Genomic DNA, 21,584 nt, shown 5'->3' with positions numbered 1-21,584 from the left:
GTTGCAAGAATCATGGGTTGCAGCAAGAAAACCATCACCAGACTGATGACACGCTTCAGAACAACAGGTCGGACTGCAGACAGGCCTAGGACAGGGAGACCACCCGTAACCACCCCTCAGGAAGACCGCCATTTACGGGTGCTTCACTTGCGCAACAGATTCCTGACTGTGACGTCATCAGCAACAACCAGCCTTACCCATCCAGTCAGTAGAAGGACCATATCCAGACGACTCCGCCGATTCGGTATCAGAGCCTACAGACCATTCCGGGGCGTGACGTTAACGCGTGAACATCGACGTCGTCGCTTGGCTTGGGCACGTAGAGTTCGGCAGTGGCAGCCGCGGAACTGGCGCCGGGTACTCTTCAGTGACGAGAGCCGCTTCCAGTTGAACAAAGCTGATGGTCGGGTACGAGTCTACAGACGTCGGAACGAACGCACAGCACGTTGTTGCTTTGGCTCAAGCTCTACAGGAAGAATGGCGTCGCATCCCAGATCACGTGATCAGACGTCTTGTGCACTCTGCACGACGTCGTGTGGCAGCATGTATCGCTGCAAGAGGTGGACACACTCGCTACTGAGGAGTTGGACACTCAAAGACACTCTGTCAGTACTGATGTGCATGTGTTGTCATGATCGAAACCCGGACATTTGAACCTCCTGTGAAAAACGTCACAAAAACTCTACTTACAGCAAATTGTTTCAATTGTTCTGTAATGACAGTCTGCATAATATGTTCAACAATTATATAAAACATTTCAACATTGAATTGCACGTGTTTGTATCATTTTATGATAAAAAAATGATCGGGGACGTTTCTTTTGCCCCTCAGTTTACTTTGGGAAATCCATTTGTCTATATTCACCAATAACGCTCATTTTTTTTGGTAATAACAATACCTGTAATCATTTTCATTTACAGAAAAGCAGTTATACTCGGTACACTTTCCTTTGTGCCTTAGATTGGTATTATTGTCATTATTTGGTATCTCGATTACTCGAATACCAACTTTATAGTATCACTGAATGTGAGTATCACAATCAATTGTCAAGGATGCATATATGATTCACATGCACATTTTGGGATATCTTGGTGTAATATTATGGACTGAAAATGGATTGATTAATTTGATACACCCTTAATTCAATTAAAACACACCTTACTAACGAACTGTTGGTGTTAAGTTGGAGGATACTGCTTCTAATAATCTAATAATCACATAAAATGATGTCTTACCTCTTTGTGTCTACGACGAGTGAACGATATATCCCATGCTGGGACGTCCTTCAGTTATGTACATTTCTTAGTTGCCATTATATGTACATTTACAGAGCTGACAGAGAGTAGATACGTGACATAAAGTAGAAAGAGGTGACTTTATTCTTGAGAAGAATTTTTTTCCCTATTTGTGCCTGTTGCCAGTTTTCGACATATTGCTATCGCTACTAAGTAAATATTCCATTTGTTTTCCCTAATTCTAGAGCGAGAGTATTTTCTTATTCAAAAACATTTTTTGAAAAGGATAAGGGTTTCCAAAATCAGTTCATAGTATTGCTTCCAACTGAAAATAGCTAAGACGCGTGAATACCAAAGATGAACCGGCGTGGAATCAAGTTGCGCGCTAACCTAAGGGATCCAACTCTGTCATACCGGTAATTAGACAGTTTTGTCATCGGTGACCCGAATTTTCAGGTACAAAGAATAGTATTTAATATCTTGCTGTGGGCGGTTCTTTTACAGACATGGGGAGATGTGATACAACTGCAAATTGTGATGCTACGAAATGCTGTATTTACTTCCTTACTTGCAGCAGATTGTGTGAAAGTAGCTCACAATGCATGATTTCTGTGTGAAAATGCCTTTAACTGCATATGCAGGGTCATGTGTTCGTAATGCAAAGAAACAGGGTATTCAGGTATGATATATATATATCATTTAAAACAACAGATAAATTCAAATACGAGATAAAGCAACGTATTTTTGTATTTTGTGAAAAGTAGGGGTTTTAGAGAGGTTTTCTCAACGTCTTTCTCTGTGATCATAGAGGACACGCTACGCTAAACACAACCCATTGGAGGCTTAGTGGTCATGATTCCTGCACATGCGCATCTACAGAAGTACCCTCAGTGTCAGTGACGTGAACACAGCGAAGGGAGATAACTTCACGTGTCAGGTTGTTATAGGACGGAGAGCGGTGTCAGGATGGAGTGAAGCGTTTATACTGGATAAACAATGTGAGTGAACGATTTGAAATTCGGACGTAAGAAGTATTGAAAAATGTATTTGGCGTATCAGTTATAACTTGGATATGGCAATTAAATATTTATGATAAAACCACCCATTCACAAGGAGTGACCTGAATTGATCTGTCCTGTACTGTCACCACAAAGAGGAAAATGTTGAGTTGCCCTGAAATAGTTTGGTATTCATTGATAATTAAAGAATGTCGAATGTGTAACATTGTACCGATGTACAACATACAGACATGTCCATGTTTCACTGGAGCAAAGCAATGTAGATATATATGCTATACTTATGTTATTTCAGCTGGGTCTGGTGAAAACTACACAGTAGTTCGTGAAGGACACAGTGCATTCATTACTTGGAGGATGCCGTTGGTTTATTGGGAGTTCTCTGTAAGGACACCTAAAGATACATGGCTCTTTTATATAAAATCACCTTGGGTCTACATCCGGTATTCCTACCGAACGAGAGTCAATATAACGCAGATAACAACGTCAGCTAATTCAGTCATCCTCCAGTTCTGGCTACACAATACAGCACAAGAGGATGCGGGAAGATACCACTGTTCAATTCCCAATTGTCAGCACATGCTGTATGTACAAGGTAGGTACACTAGCTCAAAAGCATCACCAGTTACGTGTTTTTAAGTGATATAACACTTTAAAACTTTTTTTAGTGTCATATCAGTGATATAGCAATTCGTTTAAGTCACTATCCGAGTTCTTGCTGAAAATCTCTGTGCTTCTGTACAGCTGGCGTTATTAGAGGTTGCCTGACAGGACATTCCGGTCCATCAATCACTTGATTGTCTGGTTTACAGGCCGCCGTGGCATGGCTATAGTATTGATGTCAAGCAAACATAGATCCAGTTTAGGCATATCTTATGGATGACGGCTGCTACCGGTAGGGCAGGACATGCTGACACTTTTTGTGAACACCTGGTGTCATCACCGATTTTCAGAGGTCCGTTCATACAACTTTCGCAGCTCTTTTCCCTTTACACTAAACTGAATGTCTTTCTGAGGATAGTCAGGACACGCTATTTATTTGACGTTATGATCGTTTTGAGCAATTTAATTTGATATTATGTTTTATTAAGGGAAACCCGCTCACTCATACATCAGCGCCGTTGTCAACACCAACAACATCGTTTTGACATGCGAAACCAAGTCTTCCATTGTACCTGTGGACCATTATCTTAGAATGATGTACACGTGGAAGAGAAACGGACAAGAGGTAGTGATTGGAGGGAGGTTCCACGCTTCAGGACACAACCTGGCTGTGACTGACGTGAAGAAAGAGGACCTGGGCAACTACTCATGTCAATCTACAGAGGAAGGTCTGGCATCCAACTGGAGTGATACAGTCGATCTCCACATGCTAGCAAGTAAGTGCTGAATGCAAGAACCAGGCAGACGCATTATAGAACTGGCCTGGAGCTGATTTCACAAATGTTCCATCATGTCTTCATCAACATGCAGACCCTCAATGACAAATAAATTGTGTTCAGTTATATCATGGTGACTATGCTAATCAAAGAATTCAGTATAAAGGCAATTCAGTTCAATATGAACTGGCTCAAAGAATATTTTGCCAGAGACGATACAAATATCTTGACGTGAGGCACCCCGTGCAAGCAGACAAGTAAACATATACGGTATTATCAGGTTGTTGAATTAGCGTGACTAAAGTCATATGAGCCTTCTTTACAATATACGTATGGGAACAAGTAACTATGCTTGATATAAAGTTCATTGGAAAAAGTTTTATTCTGAAATGGAAAAATGCATGTCTCAATAATATGCATGAGGGCTACGCTACTTAAGTCGTTATTTATAATTCCAACGTGCAATTTAAATAATGTGAACAACACAATCCTTGTTAGCTAGCATGTTCTGATAACAGCATTTTGTTTGCCACATCGTGTTATAAATAAATCTTTACACGTCGTGGGTATCATCGTGGACAAGTCACATTGTCCAGCTGTGAAGTGGATTTACAATCTGGGTGCCGTTGTATAAAACGATCTTAGCGCTAAGGTGACCGTAAATCCCATACCTTAACGTGGTCTTAAGGTAGCCTTTGCGCTAAGGTTGTTTTGTACAACGGCACCCAGGATTGTAAGCATGATGCAGTGTGAATTCATTGTTGGTTACTGCTCACGATGTCCTCAATTCTTATAACAACATTACAGAAAACATGAAGAAGAATTTTGAAGTGTCAGTAAAAAAAATGGCATTCTATACAATTCCCTATTTCGACATAGACAGAAACTGATAGTTGTCATGAGAAGCAGCAACGTGTTACACCGGTGACGTCACTTGTGACGTCACGTAATCATTCTTGCTCTGTTCACACAGTAGGCAGGACGGCCGCCATTTTGCTGCGGCAATATGTCATTGGAAAAATCAGAATCATTGAGAATCCCAAGCTTGACAAGATTCTGTCCCTTGTACAGAAAGTGTCTTACGACTGTGAAGACTTAAGAGCACGAATTGCTGCACTTGAGAGCTAGTCGTATCGCCTGTGAGCGAGGACGGTGACCAAGAACCGTTGACGTCCCAATTTAACCGGCGCTCAAAAGGTGAGACCAGACCTGACGTGGTAGTTGAGCACCCCAGTCGCCGCTGGAGACGTAGATATTCAAGGTGAATACCAGAGTGTGAGGGACACTGTTTCTAATGTAAAACTACACCCAGAATTACTGGTAAGTGACAGTCGTCAGGGAATTAGACGCTTGGCTGACCGGAGTTCACAATGTCATTGCCAGATGTGCACGTTATACTGAGACTGTTATAAAGTGTATGTCTTTATTACTGGAATGTAGTCATTCAGACTGTGATAGTCGTCACCACCAGATTTTAATCATTCTTCAAGCAGAGATAGCTTATCTACAGGACGAGTTTTCAGCGCTCGCAGTTCAAGGTCAGTTCGACCCGACTGTTTCGAGATTCTTCAGGTCACTTCAACGTAACACGTCAGGGTTTTCATCACGTGCTTTAAAGAATCTTCGAAGCACGGCAGCGATGTCTACTGTGTACACTCCTCAGCGTAGCAGAGGCTTTCATCGGGGCAGAGGCGGTTTTCGCGGACGGGATGAGTGAAGGAGTACGTATGCCAATGGCAACAAAACCAGAGGGACTCCGACTTGACAATCATACTTTTTCTCAGAAACAACATGTGTTTGTGTCAGACGAGATTCACCAACGGATTTTCATGGTTTAATCTTTAAAGTTGCTAGTTCAGAGTTTTGTGTGTGTGATAACGATTATAGTCAGGTTTACAAGTTCTCATAGTTTAACAACCTGTCATTTATTTTGTAAGATATTATAGATTCTATCTTTCCAGGTGGCCTTGTACGTATATTTTATGAGAGCTTCAGTAGTAACTTTGGTACTTGTTACCTCCCCTATACCATCAGTTGGCGACACACGTATTACACTCAGTTCTGTTCTGTTCTACATACATGCATACATGTACAAACACGCACACACACGCACACAAACACACACACACACTCACACAACAAACCCCTAAGCACATACATACACATATACAAACAGACACACACAGATATATACACATACACAGGCAGTCATAAAATCATACACACAAACCAAACCCCTCACACCACAAACTAGCATGATAAATCGGCACTGAACTAACTCCATGGACTCATCGAGACTCCATGAATGTTATCATTTTGTCATTCAAACACTATTCCTATGCAAAAAAAATATGTTTCTTTGGTCTATGTGGAGTCTACATGTTGTTGACTTTGTTTGTCGAATGTATTTTCATGTAAGTGTGGTAAGAAAGTCATGAAATGTATCGCTGTTCGGTTTGAAATGTAAGAAGATTGTAAGGTTATGACTCCATAAGACACGTTAACTCTTTCACTTCTTTATGTATATGTGTATATAAAACCTTTCTACAGCCAGAAATGTCGAAGTACCAATATAAGACCTCCTTGGAAATAACGGTGTTGACGGTATTCCACTTGCATATGTATTGTGTTTTGATTATGAATTAGTACACTAGTGTAAACCACTTTATGTAGAGATGGAGTTATTTATGTTGGTGATTGGGATACAAGATGCAAGTCTTATACTTGTTCAGATTTGAACTCAAATCTTTGGTTTGACGTGCCGAAGCGATGTCCTGAAGTATCTGTATTATATAACGTCAGTGATACCATAGTAGCAGGGAGTTATAGCTGTTGTAGCGTCATACATAATTAGAAATATGCATATCAGTTGTACATGTACAATCAAAAGACAATTTACGGTTTTAGGAAATCAGCTGGCTTTAAAATGTCAGTGCAAAGAGAGAAAGGACTGTTTCTATCTGTTATAAGCCATAATGTAATGTGAGTTTTATTGCCCTAACGACATGTACTCTAAAAACACTACAACTTCAGGAAATCAAATGTCATTAAAATATTTGCGGTGGAAAGAAATGCTGTTTTTACTCTTATCCACCACAATGTTCTGAATGTTCTGTGATGTTATTTCCCTAATAACAATGCATTTTCCCCAGAACTTGAAGTTGGAGAACTGACGGTGAATGGAACAACATGCACAACTGTAAAAGAAAATCAAGTTGTCGTCTTCAGGTGTATGGTTGAGGGTCCTCCATTCGCAGCTGTGTCTCTTATTCAGGAAAGTACTTTGGTCTCAGTGAATATGTCCAGGACACAACAGCATGTGTATGAACATGCTATGGTCGTACGGAAGTGCTCTCAGCTCGGTGTGTATTCTTGTAGAGCCACGAATGTTGCTGGTGAATCAGAATATGGGCAACATACAGTTGTCTTGAAAGGTTTGTCTCGATTTTAAAATCACCGTGTCATGGTAATTCATTTCAACAGAGTAAACAAAAGTACATACACACTCAAACGCTTCTATTTCTGCCCTATTCTAAATTCATCATTAGATATACAGATGTCGGATAGATTCAAATGCATACTTTTTGGTTATTCCGTTCATCAGATTGCTATCGTTTTGTAGAAGGAACTCAAAGCTTAGTCACTCATACGCCTGCGTTTGCCGACTTTTCGTTCTTCGTCACTACATGGGGTCTGATAGATAAACGCTTGTCACACTGAGGACCAGTGTTCAATTTGACACAATTGGATAGTGTGTGGAGGGCATTCTTGGTGCCATGGATGGTTATATAAATGTGCTCATCTCCTTTCAGGAACGCCACGTGAACAAGCATCACATGCTTCTGTGATCATTGGAAAGACTCATTCGTTGGTTATCAGCATTACGCTGTGTTCATACCCTGGACCATCGAAACCAAAACTGGGCTTCACACCGTCAGGCAATCTTAAAGATATTACCGACATAAAGAAGTATGACCTGGCAACCAAGAATATAACACACAATGTATTTGAATATTCATTCAGTATACATAATATCACCGACGCAGACTTTGGGGTATACAAATTCAGTGTGGTATATAATCACTCTTCAACTGATTTCAATATTCCTGCCTCCAAAATAACAGGTACGAAAAGTTTACATCATACATCATCTTGTAAAGTAGAATGAATGTTAATGGATCTCTGAAACATACAACCTGAAAACTTTGAAGTTGCATACTCAAGTGAAATGAACACAGTAATAGTATTAAAACTGTAATAACTATGTTGGTGCACTTGCAGATATTCCAGGAAGGAGTCTACATCTTGTTGTTGGTTGTTCAGTAGCCGCGATCGTTATAGTCCTGGCCATCATTGCTGCTGTCATCCTGTCACGACTCAACCAGATAAGAGGTAAGATACATGATGTTCAACAAATAATTTACACCATTTTTTGAGACATTATACTTGCGATATTTCACAACGGGAATCTGAACATGTAAATTACTTTAACAGTTATCAAGTAATCAATATAGATATCGGTTTCAGAATATTGAGTACATACCTCTAACCTTCATTTCGCGTTTCAAGTATCTTCGAGAATCTTGCGTATAACACTAAATTTATTATTGTTATCATTTTTCAGACTACTGGCACCTAAGGCAAGTAGTATCTCTTTATTCTTATATATATATATATAGATTACCGTGTGATCGTGTTTATGCATACATTACAGAGCGTTGTGTTAACCCCAGTATAATCCACAGATTTCGATCGTACATCACACCCATGCAGAACATGCCAGAACATATCGATGATGGAGAGTATGCTGAAATCGACGATGCTGATTTATCTGGTCGTGGAGCAGGCAGCATCGTGCAACCTGTTGTTGATGTCCCGGATGATAACAACATTCCACCTGCATGCAGTGCAACACACAGGCGGGAAAGGCAACACCTGGAAGGTGAGGATGATGATTATGAAGAGGTGAGACCCATAGATGCTACCAACAGAGAAGAACACCTAACAGGGCAAGGCAGGACAGCTGAAATGCAGCAGCCTGACATGGAAATTAAGGAAGACATTACGGATGAGATAATCATGACATTACCTGGCTCCCATACTCATTCAGAACCCAGGATTGTTGTTTCTGATTGGTCGGCTGAAGGACGAGAATCTGGACATATGGCAGCAGCGATAATAGATCAGTTTCAAGAAACAAGCTTCATGACTCAAGAACCTGACGAAACAGACACTGACAAGTTACCCTTGGTCAGTGGAATGTATGCTGGAATAGATGGGATAACAGCAATTAAGGCAGAAGAAGATGATCCCTTGGAGGAAGGAAGAGAGGATTATGTTGAAAGTGAACCTCTTGATTTGCCTTGCAACAGATATGCGAGTCTGATGCCGCACCAACCTCGAGATACTTACACAGCCTTGGACAATGATGATGATATTACGCATGATTAGTACTCAAACATGTGTCGCAAGTACTGTGTAAAACCCGTAAAAGAGGGAAAATTAATATCAATAATGTGGGTTATAATGTTGTTGAATTAAATTTGCTCTGACATTCAGATCAGCCCGAAGTGTTTAATCTGGTCAGTGTATGTGTTCAGGTATCACTACTTGACTTATAAAACATAATTTTTGCACTTGTTTTACATGGAGAAAACGTGTGTATATGCGTCAACTGTACATATTTTGAGAAGTATAAACCAAATATGACTTGTATTAAAGAATCGCTACTTTTTGTGCGCAGTTATCGAAGGACAACGCTCTCAAATTGTTTAAAACCGCAAAAGAAATCCATTGCAAGAATACTTCGATAAATCTACGTCATGTGTATGGAGGTAAGGCATGACGCGTACTCTGCCACATGTTACAAGTACTTGGTGTTAATATCGTGGGTACACACACATGTATCACTGTCTTTTTGTAATGAGTGCTTTGCTATAAGGCCAAGAGAGATAATCATTTGTATATTAACCTGTAATACTGTCAGTATATATTTTATATATATGTTTGTGTTGATTTATTATAAACTGTATAAAATGTACACAGATTATTTGCTAAAGAATGGAATTTGATAATTCATGTATCTACTTTGCTGATCAAGTGAAAGACCTGGGCGTGTCCTTAGATTCAATCTTGTCACTCGATTATCATGTACCTCATCTTGTCAAAACCTGTTTCACGTCACACCGCAACATTTGACATATTCGCCAATGTTTTACAGTTGAATCTGCCAAGACTCTTGTATTATTAATTGTAATGATTTAACTTGATTATTGTAACTATTTACTGGCCGGTGCATCAAACACCCAGATAGCAAAGCTACAGAGAGTGCAGAACGTCGCCGCCCGCATCGTGACTCGCTCTGGAAAATATGAACACATTACTCCTATACTGTACACTCTCCACTGCCTCAAGGTTAAACTCCTATGCCTTCTTTTCCGCTGTCTCACTGGAACTGTGCCTTCCTATGTATCCAATCTTCTGACCGTGTACACGCCTTCCCGATCTCTCCGCTCACAGGATAAGAACTTGCTTATTCTTGACAGTGCAGTATGGAAACAGGTCCTTTGTCCATGCAGGATCAATGGCCTGGAACAGCCTCCCACAGAGTCTCAAAGACTGTTGTGACCTTTCATACCTTTAAATCCAAGCTGAAAAAGCACATGTTCAAGATAGCCTTTGAACTGCAGCTCTTTCCCTTACTTGCATTTTTATTTGTGCGCTTTGAGCATGCATAAGCATGGCTATATGCGCGTTACAAATATGTTATTACTATTATAAATACCGTTTGTATTGATGCTATTGTGGTATAACCAGCAATTAGCAGTGTGTTTTTTGTTACAAGCACTTAGAAAGATCAGGAGAGGAGAATGCATACAGTGATCTGTCTTTTTGTAGACTGAGTGTTTTGTTCTATTATTTAGATGTGTTGCAAATTCTTTATTTCTTCAAATATTAATAAGTTTAGCATTACTTACAACGCTTCATATATGTGTTTTGAAACAATGGAAATGTGCTACTAAAGGCTGTTATAAATAAACTGTACATACTTTCTATATTATGAGTCTAATACACTGTATATATGTCTAGCAAATACACTGTATATATATATATTGAGATATTTTTTTACTGTCAGTTTTAGACAGGTTTTTATAACGTTAACAAATGTCCTTTTTATTATACAAATTGTCCTCAATTACATGGAACGTTACAAACTGATCAGCATGATACTCGGAGCAAGCTTTCGGTAATCTGAGTTTGAAACAAATAGCATAAGTTTAATTCGGAAAATATTAAAGCAATGTAGTGAATCATTCACTTATTCATTATTCGTCATAAATACGCCAACGATTTAGATTAGTGTCAAATATTATTTTACGAACTTTAACATATATTTGTACATATAACTGTTACATATAATAACATGTATTTGACTAAATTTTTAATTACATTATGTTCCGTGATAGTTTCCACATACTAGTACCACAAAGCCTTAAATAGTCAGTGGGAAAATTATTTTGGTATCAAGTTCAGATATTCTTTTTCCGCTTTAGACGACTGGGAAACACTGATAATGCTGAATGACCCGATCTGTTTCATTATGAGAATGATTTCCTGTTTACATTTACATTAAATTTAGCTTTTATATCAGCTTGTTTCCAACTTCTTATGTTAATAAATACCTTAAACGGCTTTTTGTTTGTATTTGTGTGTCAAAGATATTTGAATTTGAACCTTACTTGTCACAAGTAATACAGACTGTGTATTTTTGTCAACTTGAAGGATTCCTACGACAGTGCAACAATGTAACACACTAACATGTCGGGCGGTGGAGTAGCCTAATGGTTAAAGCGTTGGCTCGTCACGCCGAAGACCCGGGTTCGAATCCCCACAGGGGCACAATGTGTGAAGCCCATTTCTGGTGTCCCCCTCCTTGATGTTGCTGGAATATTGCTAAAAGCGGCGTAAAACCAAACTCAGTCAGTCAGTCAGTCACTAACATGTCGTTAAGTGACAGAACGAAAACCTCTCGACCAACGGAAAGGACTAAAACTGGTATCATTCCCATATTTATATTAACGTTAATATTTTCTTTATGAATCGCACATGTAATTTGGTAGAGTCAAGTACAAATAATGTATTTGATGTACTGTCAGATACACTAAAGCAAAATTGATCAGCTGTTTCCATCTACTTGTTAAAAGAATGACCAGAATACATACACACATCTTGGATCCCAGTGCAACGGAAGAAATACTGAACCATTGATAGTGGAGATGTATCGTTTATAGCAGGGTTTTCTTTTTCAAACATAAAGTAACTACTGGCTTACTGTCCGTTGCAAAACATTCATACAGATATATTAATCTAAAATATAGATATAACAGCTATCTAACTGTGATCAGATGCAGTGTTTGGGTAAATAAAGATTCGTCATCTTTTAAATACATTTGCCACTATATTAAAATGCAACCAACAAATTAAACTATATATACCCGGATATATTTCCTCACAAATCATGCTATTTGCGTGTGCACTCAGTGTACCCACGTTTACAAAAGGGCTACGCACGTTTACACTCAAGCTACACACGTGTGCATTCAAACTACACACTATTACGCTCAAACTACACACATATACACTCACGTTACACACGTGTACACTCAAGCTACAAACGTTTACACTCAAGTTCCTCACGTTTACACCCAAGCTACCCACGTGTACACTCAAGCTACCCAAGTGTAAAACTCAAGCTCTTCGAGCCTTGTTGTACCCATTAATGCGCCAGGCAAGGACCAACAAGAACCATATTTTGGCATGACGTGGCCGGGGATCGAACCCGCGACCTTCCCTTCTCCGGACGGACCATTACACCACGGAGGCAGTACCCCAGATGGGTATAATGTGTGAAGAACATTTCTGGTGTCCACAGAACTGTTATTGCTGTAATATTGCTAAAAGCGGCGTTAAACTTAACTTACTCACTCACCTTACCAGCCCTGTGAGCTCAAAGGAGGGGATAAATGTCGCACCACAGACCCCGTATGGTCCATGAAAACGTACCACATCGACCGAGTGGACATCAAAGACGACGAACCGAATCTGTATTACTTGCAAGACGGACCGGGTAGGGGATTCGTTCGAGAGGAATTGATGATTGTCCCTCACGACACGGTATTGCCACCTTTTTATTAAAGATTCGTCTTATGTTTCTTGTACACGTGGAGATTGATCGAGAAACGGTTGTTCAGACGCGTCGGGGTGGACGTCCGTGGCCTCGATATTTAAGCGGCCCTGCGTCGAGTCATAAGTCGAGGGAAATTCACCAGCCTGTACGATAGTTTAGGTCTCGAGGGCACCGAACGGTTATAACTCCTCATGGATACGTTAATCGATTATAGCTTCGAAACCCGAGAATGCGATGTCCTGTACTCCTTTATCCACTTCAAGGAATTCATGGCAGACCCACTCCATAAAGTCGTCGCCGAATATTATGGCTACATTTAAAAAAAATATTTAAATGGGTTGTTGGTCAGGATTAACCCAGTCCAGGCTGGTGGCACATCGAAGGATGCCTCTCGCTAATTTTTAATGGGGGCTGGAAGGTTTAGTTCAGGCTGGCGAGCTCGTCTGTTCATCGAATGATGTATAAATAAGCCTATAAGGTACCTGTAATAGAACCATCATTATATAACTAGTAGTCCTGAACATGTGACTGATCCTCTGAGGTGTGTGTAGGGTCCAAGAGACCGCTTGGCAGGTACAGAGATATACCTGCTGAAGCACTAGAGTCAAAGCTGGGGAAGATACCAGCCTGATCCGCTGCTTCGCGGCATGTTGTAGAAGGTGGTGTGCTCAGGGTTGACCTCCGGGTGGCAGCAGGTTGGTGTGGAGATGATGTGCTACCACTGGCTGCCGTTTGGCTTTATGAAGCAATTGGGAAGATGGTGACCATTTATTAGGTCGAGTTGAGGTCGAGATAGATTGACTTCAGGTCGAGTCGGTCGACTCCAGGTTGAGTCCAAACGGGGTCCAGTTCGAGTTGGTCGACTCAAGGTCCAGTCGAGGTCGATTACAGATCGACTCTAAGACTAACACAGATCGGCATGTCAGGCGAGCTCGACCTTCAACTCGACCAACTCGACCTAATGTCGACCTAAACGCGACCTGTTATCGACCTACCTCGACCTAATCCCGACCTGATCACCACACCATCTCGGACCGAAGGTCGAGGAAGAAGCCGGGGAAGATGTTTGACATGTCAAAAAATGTTCAAAAACTTGGTACACCTGATTCGATCTGACTCGACCTGACTCGACCTAACTCGTTCTTAAAGTCGACCAACTCGACCCCCAACTCGACCTTCAGATGAAATGTACCAACATAAAATTTCTTTATCGTTTTGTTTTTCGTTTATTGCCTTTCAAACGTGTGATATCGATTCTTTTGGATAGTAGTCTATAATAGACAACCACACATTGGCGGTTGCACACATTTGCATGTCCATGGTTAAGTCAATGCTGTACAAACATTTGATGTTACAGATTTCCAACAGCCATACATCGCTGCACCAGAAACAACTCACGTGGACAGGAGTGTAACACTGTCTTGCTTCAGTGTCTTCGAACTGTATGGTCCAGTTGATGTAAAGTTGATGCTGTTGATGAACTGGAGAAGGAACGGTGTACTTGCCAACGACAGAATAACATACACCGTAAATCAGGAGAGTCGTGCGAGGAAAACGGGTATTAGGTACCACAGAAGTACCCTCACTGTCAGTGACGTAGGCACAGCCAAGGAAGATAACTTCCAGTGTCAGGTTGTAGTAGGACCAAGGGTGGAGTTAGGATGGAGTGAAGTGTATGCACCGGTGAAACAGTGTAAGTGAATTTTGCCTACGATATTGAAATTCGGACGTAAGATAGTGTTAAGATAGGTATTTGGCGTGTCACTTTTAACTTGGATATTCATGACAAAACCGTCGATTCACAAGGAAGTAACAGTTTTGAGACCTGACTTGTTGGGTTATCGACTGTCAGCACATAGAGAAAAACCTTTTGACATGCTTAGGAATAGCGTATTATTCACTGATAATTGAAATGAATTTCGAATGTTAACATTGTACTTATGTACAACATGCAAACATGCCCATCTTTCACTAGATCAACGAAGTGTAGATACTTATGCTATACTTGTGTTATTTCAGCTGGGTCTTTTGAAAACTATGCAGTAGTTTGCGAAGGACACAGTGCTTTGATTATTTGGAAGATGCCGCTGGTTGATGAGGATTTCCTTGTATTGGCACCTAGATTTGGAAGGCTCTTTGTAGTAAACTCTGTTGTTGTCTACAACGAAGATAACAACGTCAGCTGATTCTGTCATACTCCGTGTCATGACTATAGTACTGCTACCGGTAGGGCAGGACATGTTTACACTTTTTTTCGGAAACACCTGGTGTCATCACTGCTTTTCAGGGATCGCAGATATTTTCCCTTAACACTAAACTGAATGTCTTTCTGAGGATAGTGAAGACACACTATGTATTTGTCGTTTCGTATTGAGTAATTTAATTTGATATTATGTTTTATTAAGGAAACCCCGCAGATGCAAACATCAGTGTCATTGTCAACACCACCAACATCGTTTTGACATGCGAAACCAACTCTTCCATTGTACCCGTGGACCATTATCTTAGAATGATTTACACGTGGAGGAGAACCGGACAAGAGGTTGAAGTTGGTGGGAGGTTCCATCATCCTTCAAGCAGAGATAGCTTATCTACAGGACGGGTTTTCAGTGCTCGCAGTTCAAGGTCAGTTCGACAGGACTGTTTCAAGATTCTTCAAGTCACTTGAACAACGTAACACGTCAGGGTTTTTGTCACGTGGTTTAAAGAATCTTCGAAGCACGGTAGCGATGTCTACTGTGTGCACTCCTCAGCGTAGCAGAGGCTTTCATTGAGGCAGAGGCGGTTTTCGCGGACGGGATGAGTGAAGGAGTACGTATGCCAATGGCAACAAAAGTGACTCCGACTTGACAATCATACTTTTCTCAGAAACAACATGTGTTTGTGTGAGACGAGATTCACCAACAGATTTTCATGGTTTAATCTTTAAGGTTGCTGGTTCAGAGTTTTGTGTGTGTGATAACTTGTCAGGTTTACAAGTTCTCATAGTTTAACTACATGTCATTTATTTTGTAAGATATCGTAGATTCTATCTTTGTAGCCTTGTACATATATTTTATGAGAGCTTCAGTAGTAACATTTGGTACTTGTTACCTCCCCTATACCATCAGTTGTCAACACACGTATTACACTCTGTTCTGTTCTGTTCTACATACATGCATACACATACAAACACGCGCACAGACACACACACACACACACACACAAACAAACCCCTACACACATACATACACATATACAAACAGACACACACAGACACATACACATACACAGGCAGTCATAAAATCATACACACAAACCAAACCCCTCACACCACAAACTAGCATGATAAATCGGCACTGAACTAACTCCAGTGACTCATCGAGACTCCATGAATGTTATCATTTTGTCATTCAAACACTATTCCTATGCAAAAAATATGTTTCTTTGGTCTTGGTGGAGTCCACTTGTTGCTGACTTTGTTTGTCTAAAGTATGTCCATGTTAGTGTTGTAAGAAAGTCATGAAGTGTATCCCTATTCGGTTTAAAACTTAAGAAGATTGTAGGGTTATGACTCCATAAGACACGTTAACTCATTTCACTTCTTTATGTATATGTGTATATAAAACGTTTCTACAGCTAGAAATGTCGATGTACCAATATAAGACCTCTTTTGAAATAACGGTGTTGACGGTATTCCACTTGCATATGTATTGTGTTTTAATTATGAATAAGTACACTAGTGTAAACCACTTTATGTAGAGATGGAGTTATTTATGTTGGTGATTGGGATACAAGATGCAAGTCTTATACTTGTTCACATTTGAACTCAAATCTTTGGTTTGACGTGCCGAAGCGATGTCCTGAAGTATCTGTATTATATAACGTCAGTGATACCATAGTAGCAGGGAGTTATAGTTGTTGTAGCGTCATACATAATTAGAAATATACATATCAGTTGTACATGTACAATCAAAAGACAATTTACGGTTTTAGGAAATCAGCTGGCTTTAAAATGTCCGTGCAAAGATAGAAAGGCCTGTTTCTATCTGTTATAAGCCATGATGTAATGTGAGTTTTATTGCCCTAACGACATGTACTCTAAAAACACTACAACTTCAGGAAATTAAATGTCATTAACATTTTTGCGCTGGAAAGAAGTGCTGTTTTTGCTTTTATCCACCACAATGTTCTGAATGTTCTGTAATGTTATTTCCCTAATAACAATGCATTTTCCCCAGAACTTGAAGTTGGAGAACTGACGGTGAATGGAACAACATGCACAACTGTAAAAGAAAATCAAGTTGTCGTCTTCAGGTGTATGGTTGAGGGTCCTCTATTCGCAGCTGTGTCTCTTATTCAGGAAAGTACTTTGGTCTCAGTGAATATATCTAGGACACAACGGAATGTGTATGAACATGCCATGGACGTACGGAAGTGTTCTCAGCTCGGTGTGTATTCTTGTAGAGCCACGAATGTTGCTGGTGAATCAGAAGATGGGCAACATACAGTTGTCTTGAAAGGTGTGTCTCGATTTTAAAATCACCGTGTCATGGTAATTCATTTTAACAGAGTAAACAAAAGTACATACACACTCAAACGCTTCTATTTCTGCCCTTTTCTATATTCATCATTAGATATACAGATGTCGGATATATTCAAATGCATACTTTCTGGTTATTCCGTTCATCAGATTGCTATCATTTTGTAGAAGGAACTCAAAGCTTAGTCACTCATACGCCTGCGTTTGCCGACTTTTCGTTATTCGTCACTACATGGGGTCTGATAGATAAACGCTTGTCACACTGAGGCCCAGTGTTCAATTTGGCACAATTGGATAGTATGTGGAGGACATTCGTGGTGCCATGGATGGTTATATAAATGTGCACATCTCCTTTCAGGAATGCCACGTGAACAAGCATCACATGCTTTTGTGATCATTGGAAAGACTAATTCGATGGTTATCAGCATTACGCTGTGTTCATACCCTGGGCCACACCGTCAGGCAATCTTAGAGATATTGCCAACATAAAGAAGTATGACCTGGCAACCAAGAATATAACACACAATGTATTTGAATATTCATTCATTATACATAATATCACCGACGCAGACTTTGGGGGTACACAAATTCAGTGTGGAATATAATCACTCTTCAACTTATTTCAATATTTCTGCCGAAAAGGTACGGAAAGTTTACATCATATATCATCTTGTAAAGTAGAATGAATGTTAATTGATCTCTAAAACATACAAACTGAAAACTTTGATGTTGCATAGTCAAGTGAAATGAAGACAGTAATATACTGAGTCAAAAAAGAAACTCCACAAAATGTAATTTGAAAAATAATGAATGATGTTTCTCTGATGATACATCTATGTATCCGAAATGGGATCCCTATCTTTCGACTCTAGAAAAACGTTAGCAAAACCCACTCAAACCCATCCATTCGTCGTGTAAATGACGTAAGTGCCAAATCAGGTTTTGCACGTCCAGTCGATCACGTGATCTTCGCATCGAAGTTTTCTTCATATGCACGTGTTTGCATTGGCCTGAAGAATTGAAAAAACGCCTTAAACCACAGTTCTAACGGTACTTGAAATGCCACGATTGTCAAATGTGCAACGTGAACGTACCGTTGGCATGTTGCAAGCGGGAAGATCAGTTATTGACGTCGCAAGAGCAAGTATGACTTGCGAGGTCGTCTACAACAAACTGGCACCACTTCTGATCGCCCAAAGTCGGGTCGTCCACGTGTGACGTCACGAGCAGAAGACCGTCAAATCGTCCTTACGTCACCTGCGTGACAGATTTCCGCCGGCTACACGAACCAGGGCTGAGATGTTTAGAGGTCGACTGTCCTCACAGACCATTCGAAATCGGTTGCGGGCTGTCAATCTCCATTCTCAACGTCCATATCGTGGGCCAATATTGACGCCGTTTCACCAACGTCAACGTCTGCTGTGGGCCCAACGTCACCTCTGATGGACCCAGAGAGATTGCAATCGAGTCGTCTTTAGCGATGAATCCAGGTTGACCCTCAGATTCGCTGACGGCAGGCATAGCGTCTGGAGACGACGTCGTGAACGGTATGCCCAATGTTGTGTACACGAAGTCGACAGATTCGGGGGCGGAAGTTGCATGGAGTGGGGTGCTTTCTGTGGGAACAACCGTTCCCGGCTTCTGGTCATCCGTGGAAACCTAACAGCTGCTGCTTACCGCGACCAGATGCTCACCCCTGAACCCGTTCCTTTCATGGCGGGTAATGGCCCAGGTCTACAGCTCCAGCATGATAATGCTCGGCCACATACCGCGATGTTGACACGAAATTTCCTTCAAAACGCTGGAATCAACGTCATGAACTGGCCATCGAGGTCCCCCGACTTTAATCCAATAGAGCACGTTTGGGATGCACATGGGAGAAGGCTTCTTGGTCTTAGGAACCAACCTCAGAATTTGCAGGAATTTGGCGCTGCCTTGAAAGAGCAATGGCGCAGAATCCCCAACCACGTGTTCACAAGCATCAGGCAGTCAATGAGGAGACTGTGTTTGGCAGTGGTGAATGCGCTGGGAGGCCATACACGATATTGAACTGAGAAATTTTGCATTTTTATTCTTGTGACTTGACATTCTGTATACCCATGTTTTGGAACGACGGTGTAGCCTAATGGAACTGATCATGGCACTGTCAGTGTATCGAGTACATCACACAGATCTCAGCAATGAAATAATAACAATTTAACCATCTTAGCATCTCTTGTTCTTTTATAGTGCCCTGAAGAAAGCATGTGAAATTTCTTTTTTGACTCAGTATAGTATTAAACCTGTAACAACTAAGTTGGTGCACTTGCAGATATTCCAGGAAGGAGTCTACATCTTGTTGTTGGTTGTTCAGTCGCCGCGATCGTTACAAGTATCAAGTAATCAATATAGATATCGTTTTCAGAATATCAAGTACGTACCTCTAACCTTCATTTCGCATTCCAAGTATCTTCGAGAATCTTGAGTATAACACTAAATTTATTATTGTTATCATTTTTCAGACTACTGGCACCTAAGGCAAGTAGTATCTCTTTATCCTTCTATTGTTGGAACATTTCATATATACATACAGTGTATTACCGTGTGATCGTGTTTATACATGCATTACAGAGCGTTTTGTTAACCCCAGTATAATCCATAGGTTTAGATCGTACATCACACCCATGCAGAACATGCCAGAACATATCGATGATGGAGAGTATGCTGAAATCGACGATGCTGATTTATCTAGTCGTGGAGCAGGCAGCATTGTGCAACCTGTTGTTGATGTCCCGGATGATAACAACATTCCACCTGCATGCAGTGCAACACACAGGCGGAAAGGCAGCACCTGGAAGGTGAGGATGATGATTATGAAGAGGTGAGACCACTAGACGCTACCAACAGAGAAGAACACCTAACAGAGCAAGGCAGGACAGCTGAAATGCAGCAGCCTGACATGGAAATTAAGGAAGTCATTATGGATGAGATAAGCATGACATTACCTGGCTCCCATACTCATTCAGAACCCAGGATTGTTGTTTCTGATTGGTCGGCTGAAGGAAGAGAATCCGAAATATGGCAGCAGCGATAATAGATCAGTTTGCAGAAACAAGCTTCATGACTCAAGAACCTAATGAAACAGGCACTGATAAATTACCCGCTGCCGGTGGAATGCATTCTGGAATAGGTGGGATGTCAGCAATTAAGGCAGAAGAAGATGATCCCTTGGTGGGAGGAAGACATGATTTTGCTGAAAGTGAATCACTTGATTTGCCTTCCAACGGAAATGAGAGTCTGATGCCACACCAACCTGTAGATACTTACACAATGATGATGATATTGCGCATGAATAGTACTCAAACATGCGTGCATATGCGTTAACTGTGCATATTTTGAGGATTTTAAACCAAATATGACTTGTATTAATTGATTGTTTTACGATTTTGTGCATTTAAGGACAACACTCACAAATTGTATAAAACTGCGTGATAAATCCATTGCACAAATACTTTGATGAACCTACGTCATGTTTATGGAGTTGAAGAGTGACGCGTACTCTGCCATGTGTTACAAGTACTTCGTGTGAATATGTATGAGATCGGTACACACACCTGTATCAATCAGTCTTTCTGTAATGAGTGCTTTGCGATAAGGCCAAGGGATGTTAATCCGTTTGATATTAACCTGTTATGCTGTCAGTATATTATATATGTTTGTGTTGATTTATGTTAAACTGTATACAATGTACACAGATTGTGTGCCAAATACCGATTGTATTGATGTGGTATCACCAGCTTTTAGCAGTGTACTGTTTGTTACAAGCACTTAGAGAGATCAGGGGAGGAGAGTGTATACATTTATCTCTCCGTCTTTTCTTGTAGACTGAGCGCTTTGTGTTATTTTCATTATATTGCAGATTCTTCATTTCGTCGAATATTAAATAATTCATCATTAATAACAACTATTCATGTATGTGTTTTAACATAACAAAAATGTGCTACTAAACCCCCGAAAGCTGTAGTAAGTAAACTGTACATATTGTCTATATTTTGAGATGTGTTTTTACTGTCAATTGTCAACAGACTTTTCAAAGTCTAATACTGGCAACAAACACACTGTATATATTTCTTGAGATGATTTTACTGTCAGTTCCCGACAGGTTTATATAGCCTTAACATATTCCTTGCTATTATACAAATTGTTCTCAATTACATGGAACGTGGTATTCCGCATTCATGATCCGGAGCATTATGTGTGTATCAC

General features: G+C 40.5%; 1 protein-coding gene and 1 long non-coding RNA gene across 3 annotated transcripts; both read left to right on the top strand.

Moving 5' to 3' along the window:
- The first annotated feature begins 1,846 nt into the window (after positions 1–1,846).
- Positions 1,847–20,572, top strand: LOC124267196. Of its 2 annotated transcripts, none has more exons than XM_046702121.1 (8): positions 1,847–2,233; positions 2,547–2,846; positions 3,343–3,630; positions 6,783–7,064; positions 7,443–7,754; positions 7,912–8,022; positions 8,255–8,270; positions 19,981–20,572. In XM_046702121.1, the coding sequence occupies exons 1-8, from the start codon at positions 2,101–2,103 to the stop codon at positions 20,201–20,203; spliced, it is 1,665 nt and encodes a 554-aa protein (XP_046558077.1). In that variant the 5' UTR covers positions 1,847–2,100; the 3' UTR covers positions 20,204–20,572. The 2 variants fall into 2 exon arrangements, with proteins under 2 accessions (XP_046558077.1, XP_046558069.1); XM_046702113.1 differs by lacking the exon at positions 19,981–20,572 and adding an exon at positions 8,376–11,322.
- Positions 15,564–17,788, top strand: LOC124267262. The gene is made up of 3 exons (XR_006895991.1): positions 15,564–15,628; positions 17,038–17,319; positions 17,698–17,788. It is a non-coding gene; the product is annotated as an uncharacterized LOC124267262 (long non-coding RNA).
- Positions 20,573–21,584: the final 1,012 nt, after the last annotated feature.

This window comes from Haliotis rubra, unplaced genomic scaffold (assembly GCF_003918875.1).
Source record: "Haliotis rubra isolate DU_JTF1 unplaced genomic scaffold, ASM391887v1 Scf1002, whole genome shotgun sequence".
Taxonomy (NCBI): Eukaryota; Metazoa; Mollusca; class Gastropoda; order Lepetellida; family Haliotidae; genus Haliotis; species Haliotis rubra.
This window is presented reverse-complemented; position numbering and strand designations above follow the sequence as displayed.

Coding starts and splice junctions, on each gene's coding strand:
- LOC124267196 (XM_046702113.1), top strand. CDS start 2,101: ATGCGCATCTACAGAAGTACCCTCAGTGTCAGTGACGTGAACACAGCG. Junction 3,631..6,782: donor CGATCTCCACATGCTAGCAA/GTAAGTGCTGAA, acceptor CATTTTCCCCAG/AACTTGAAGTTGGAGAACTG. Junction 7,755..7,911: donor TCCTGCCTCCAAAATAACAG/GTACGAAAAGTT, acceptor GTGCACTTGCAG/ATATTCCAGGAAGGAGTCTA.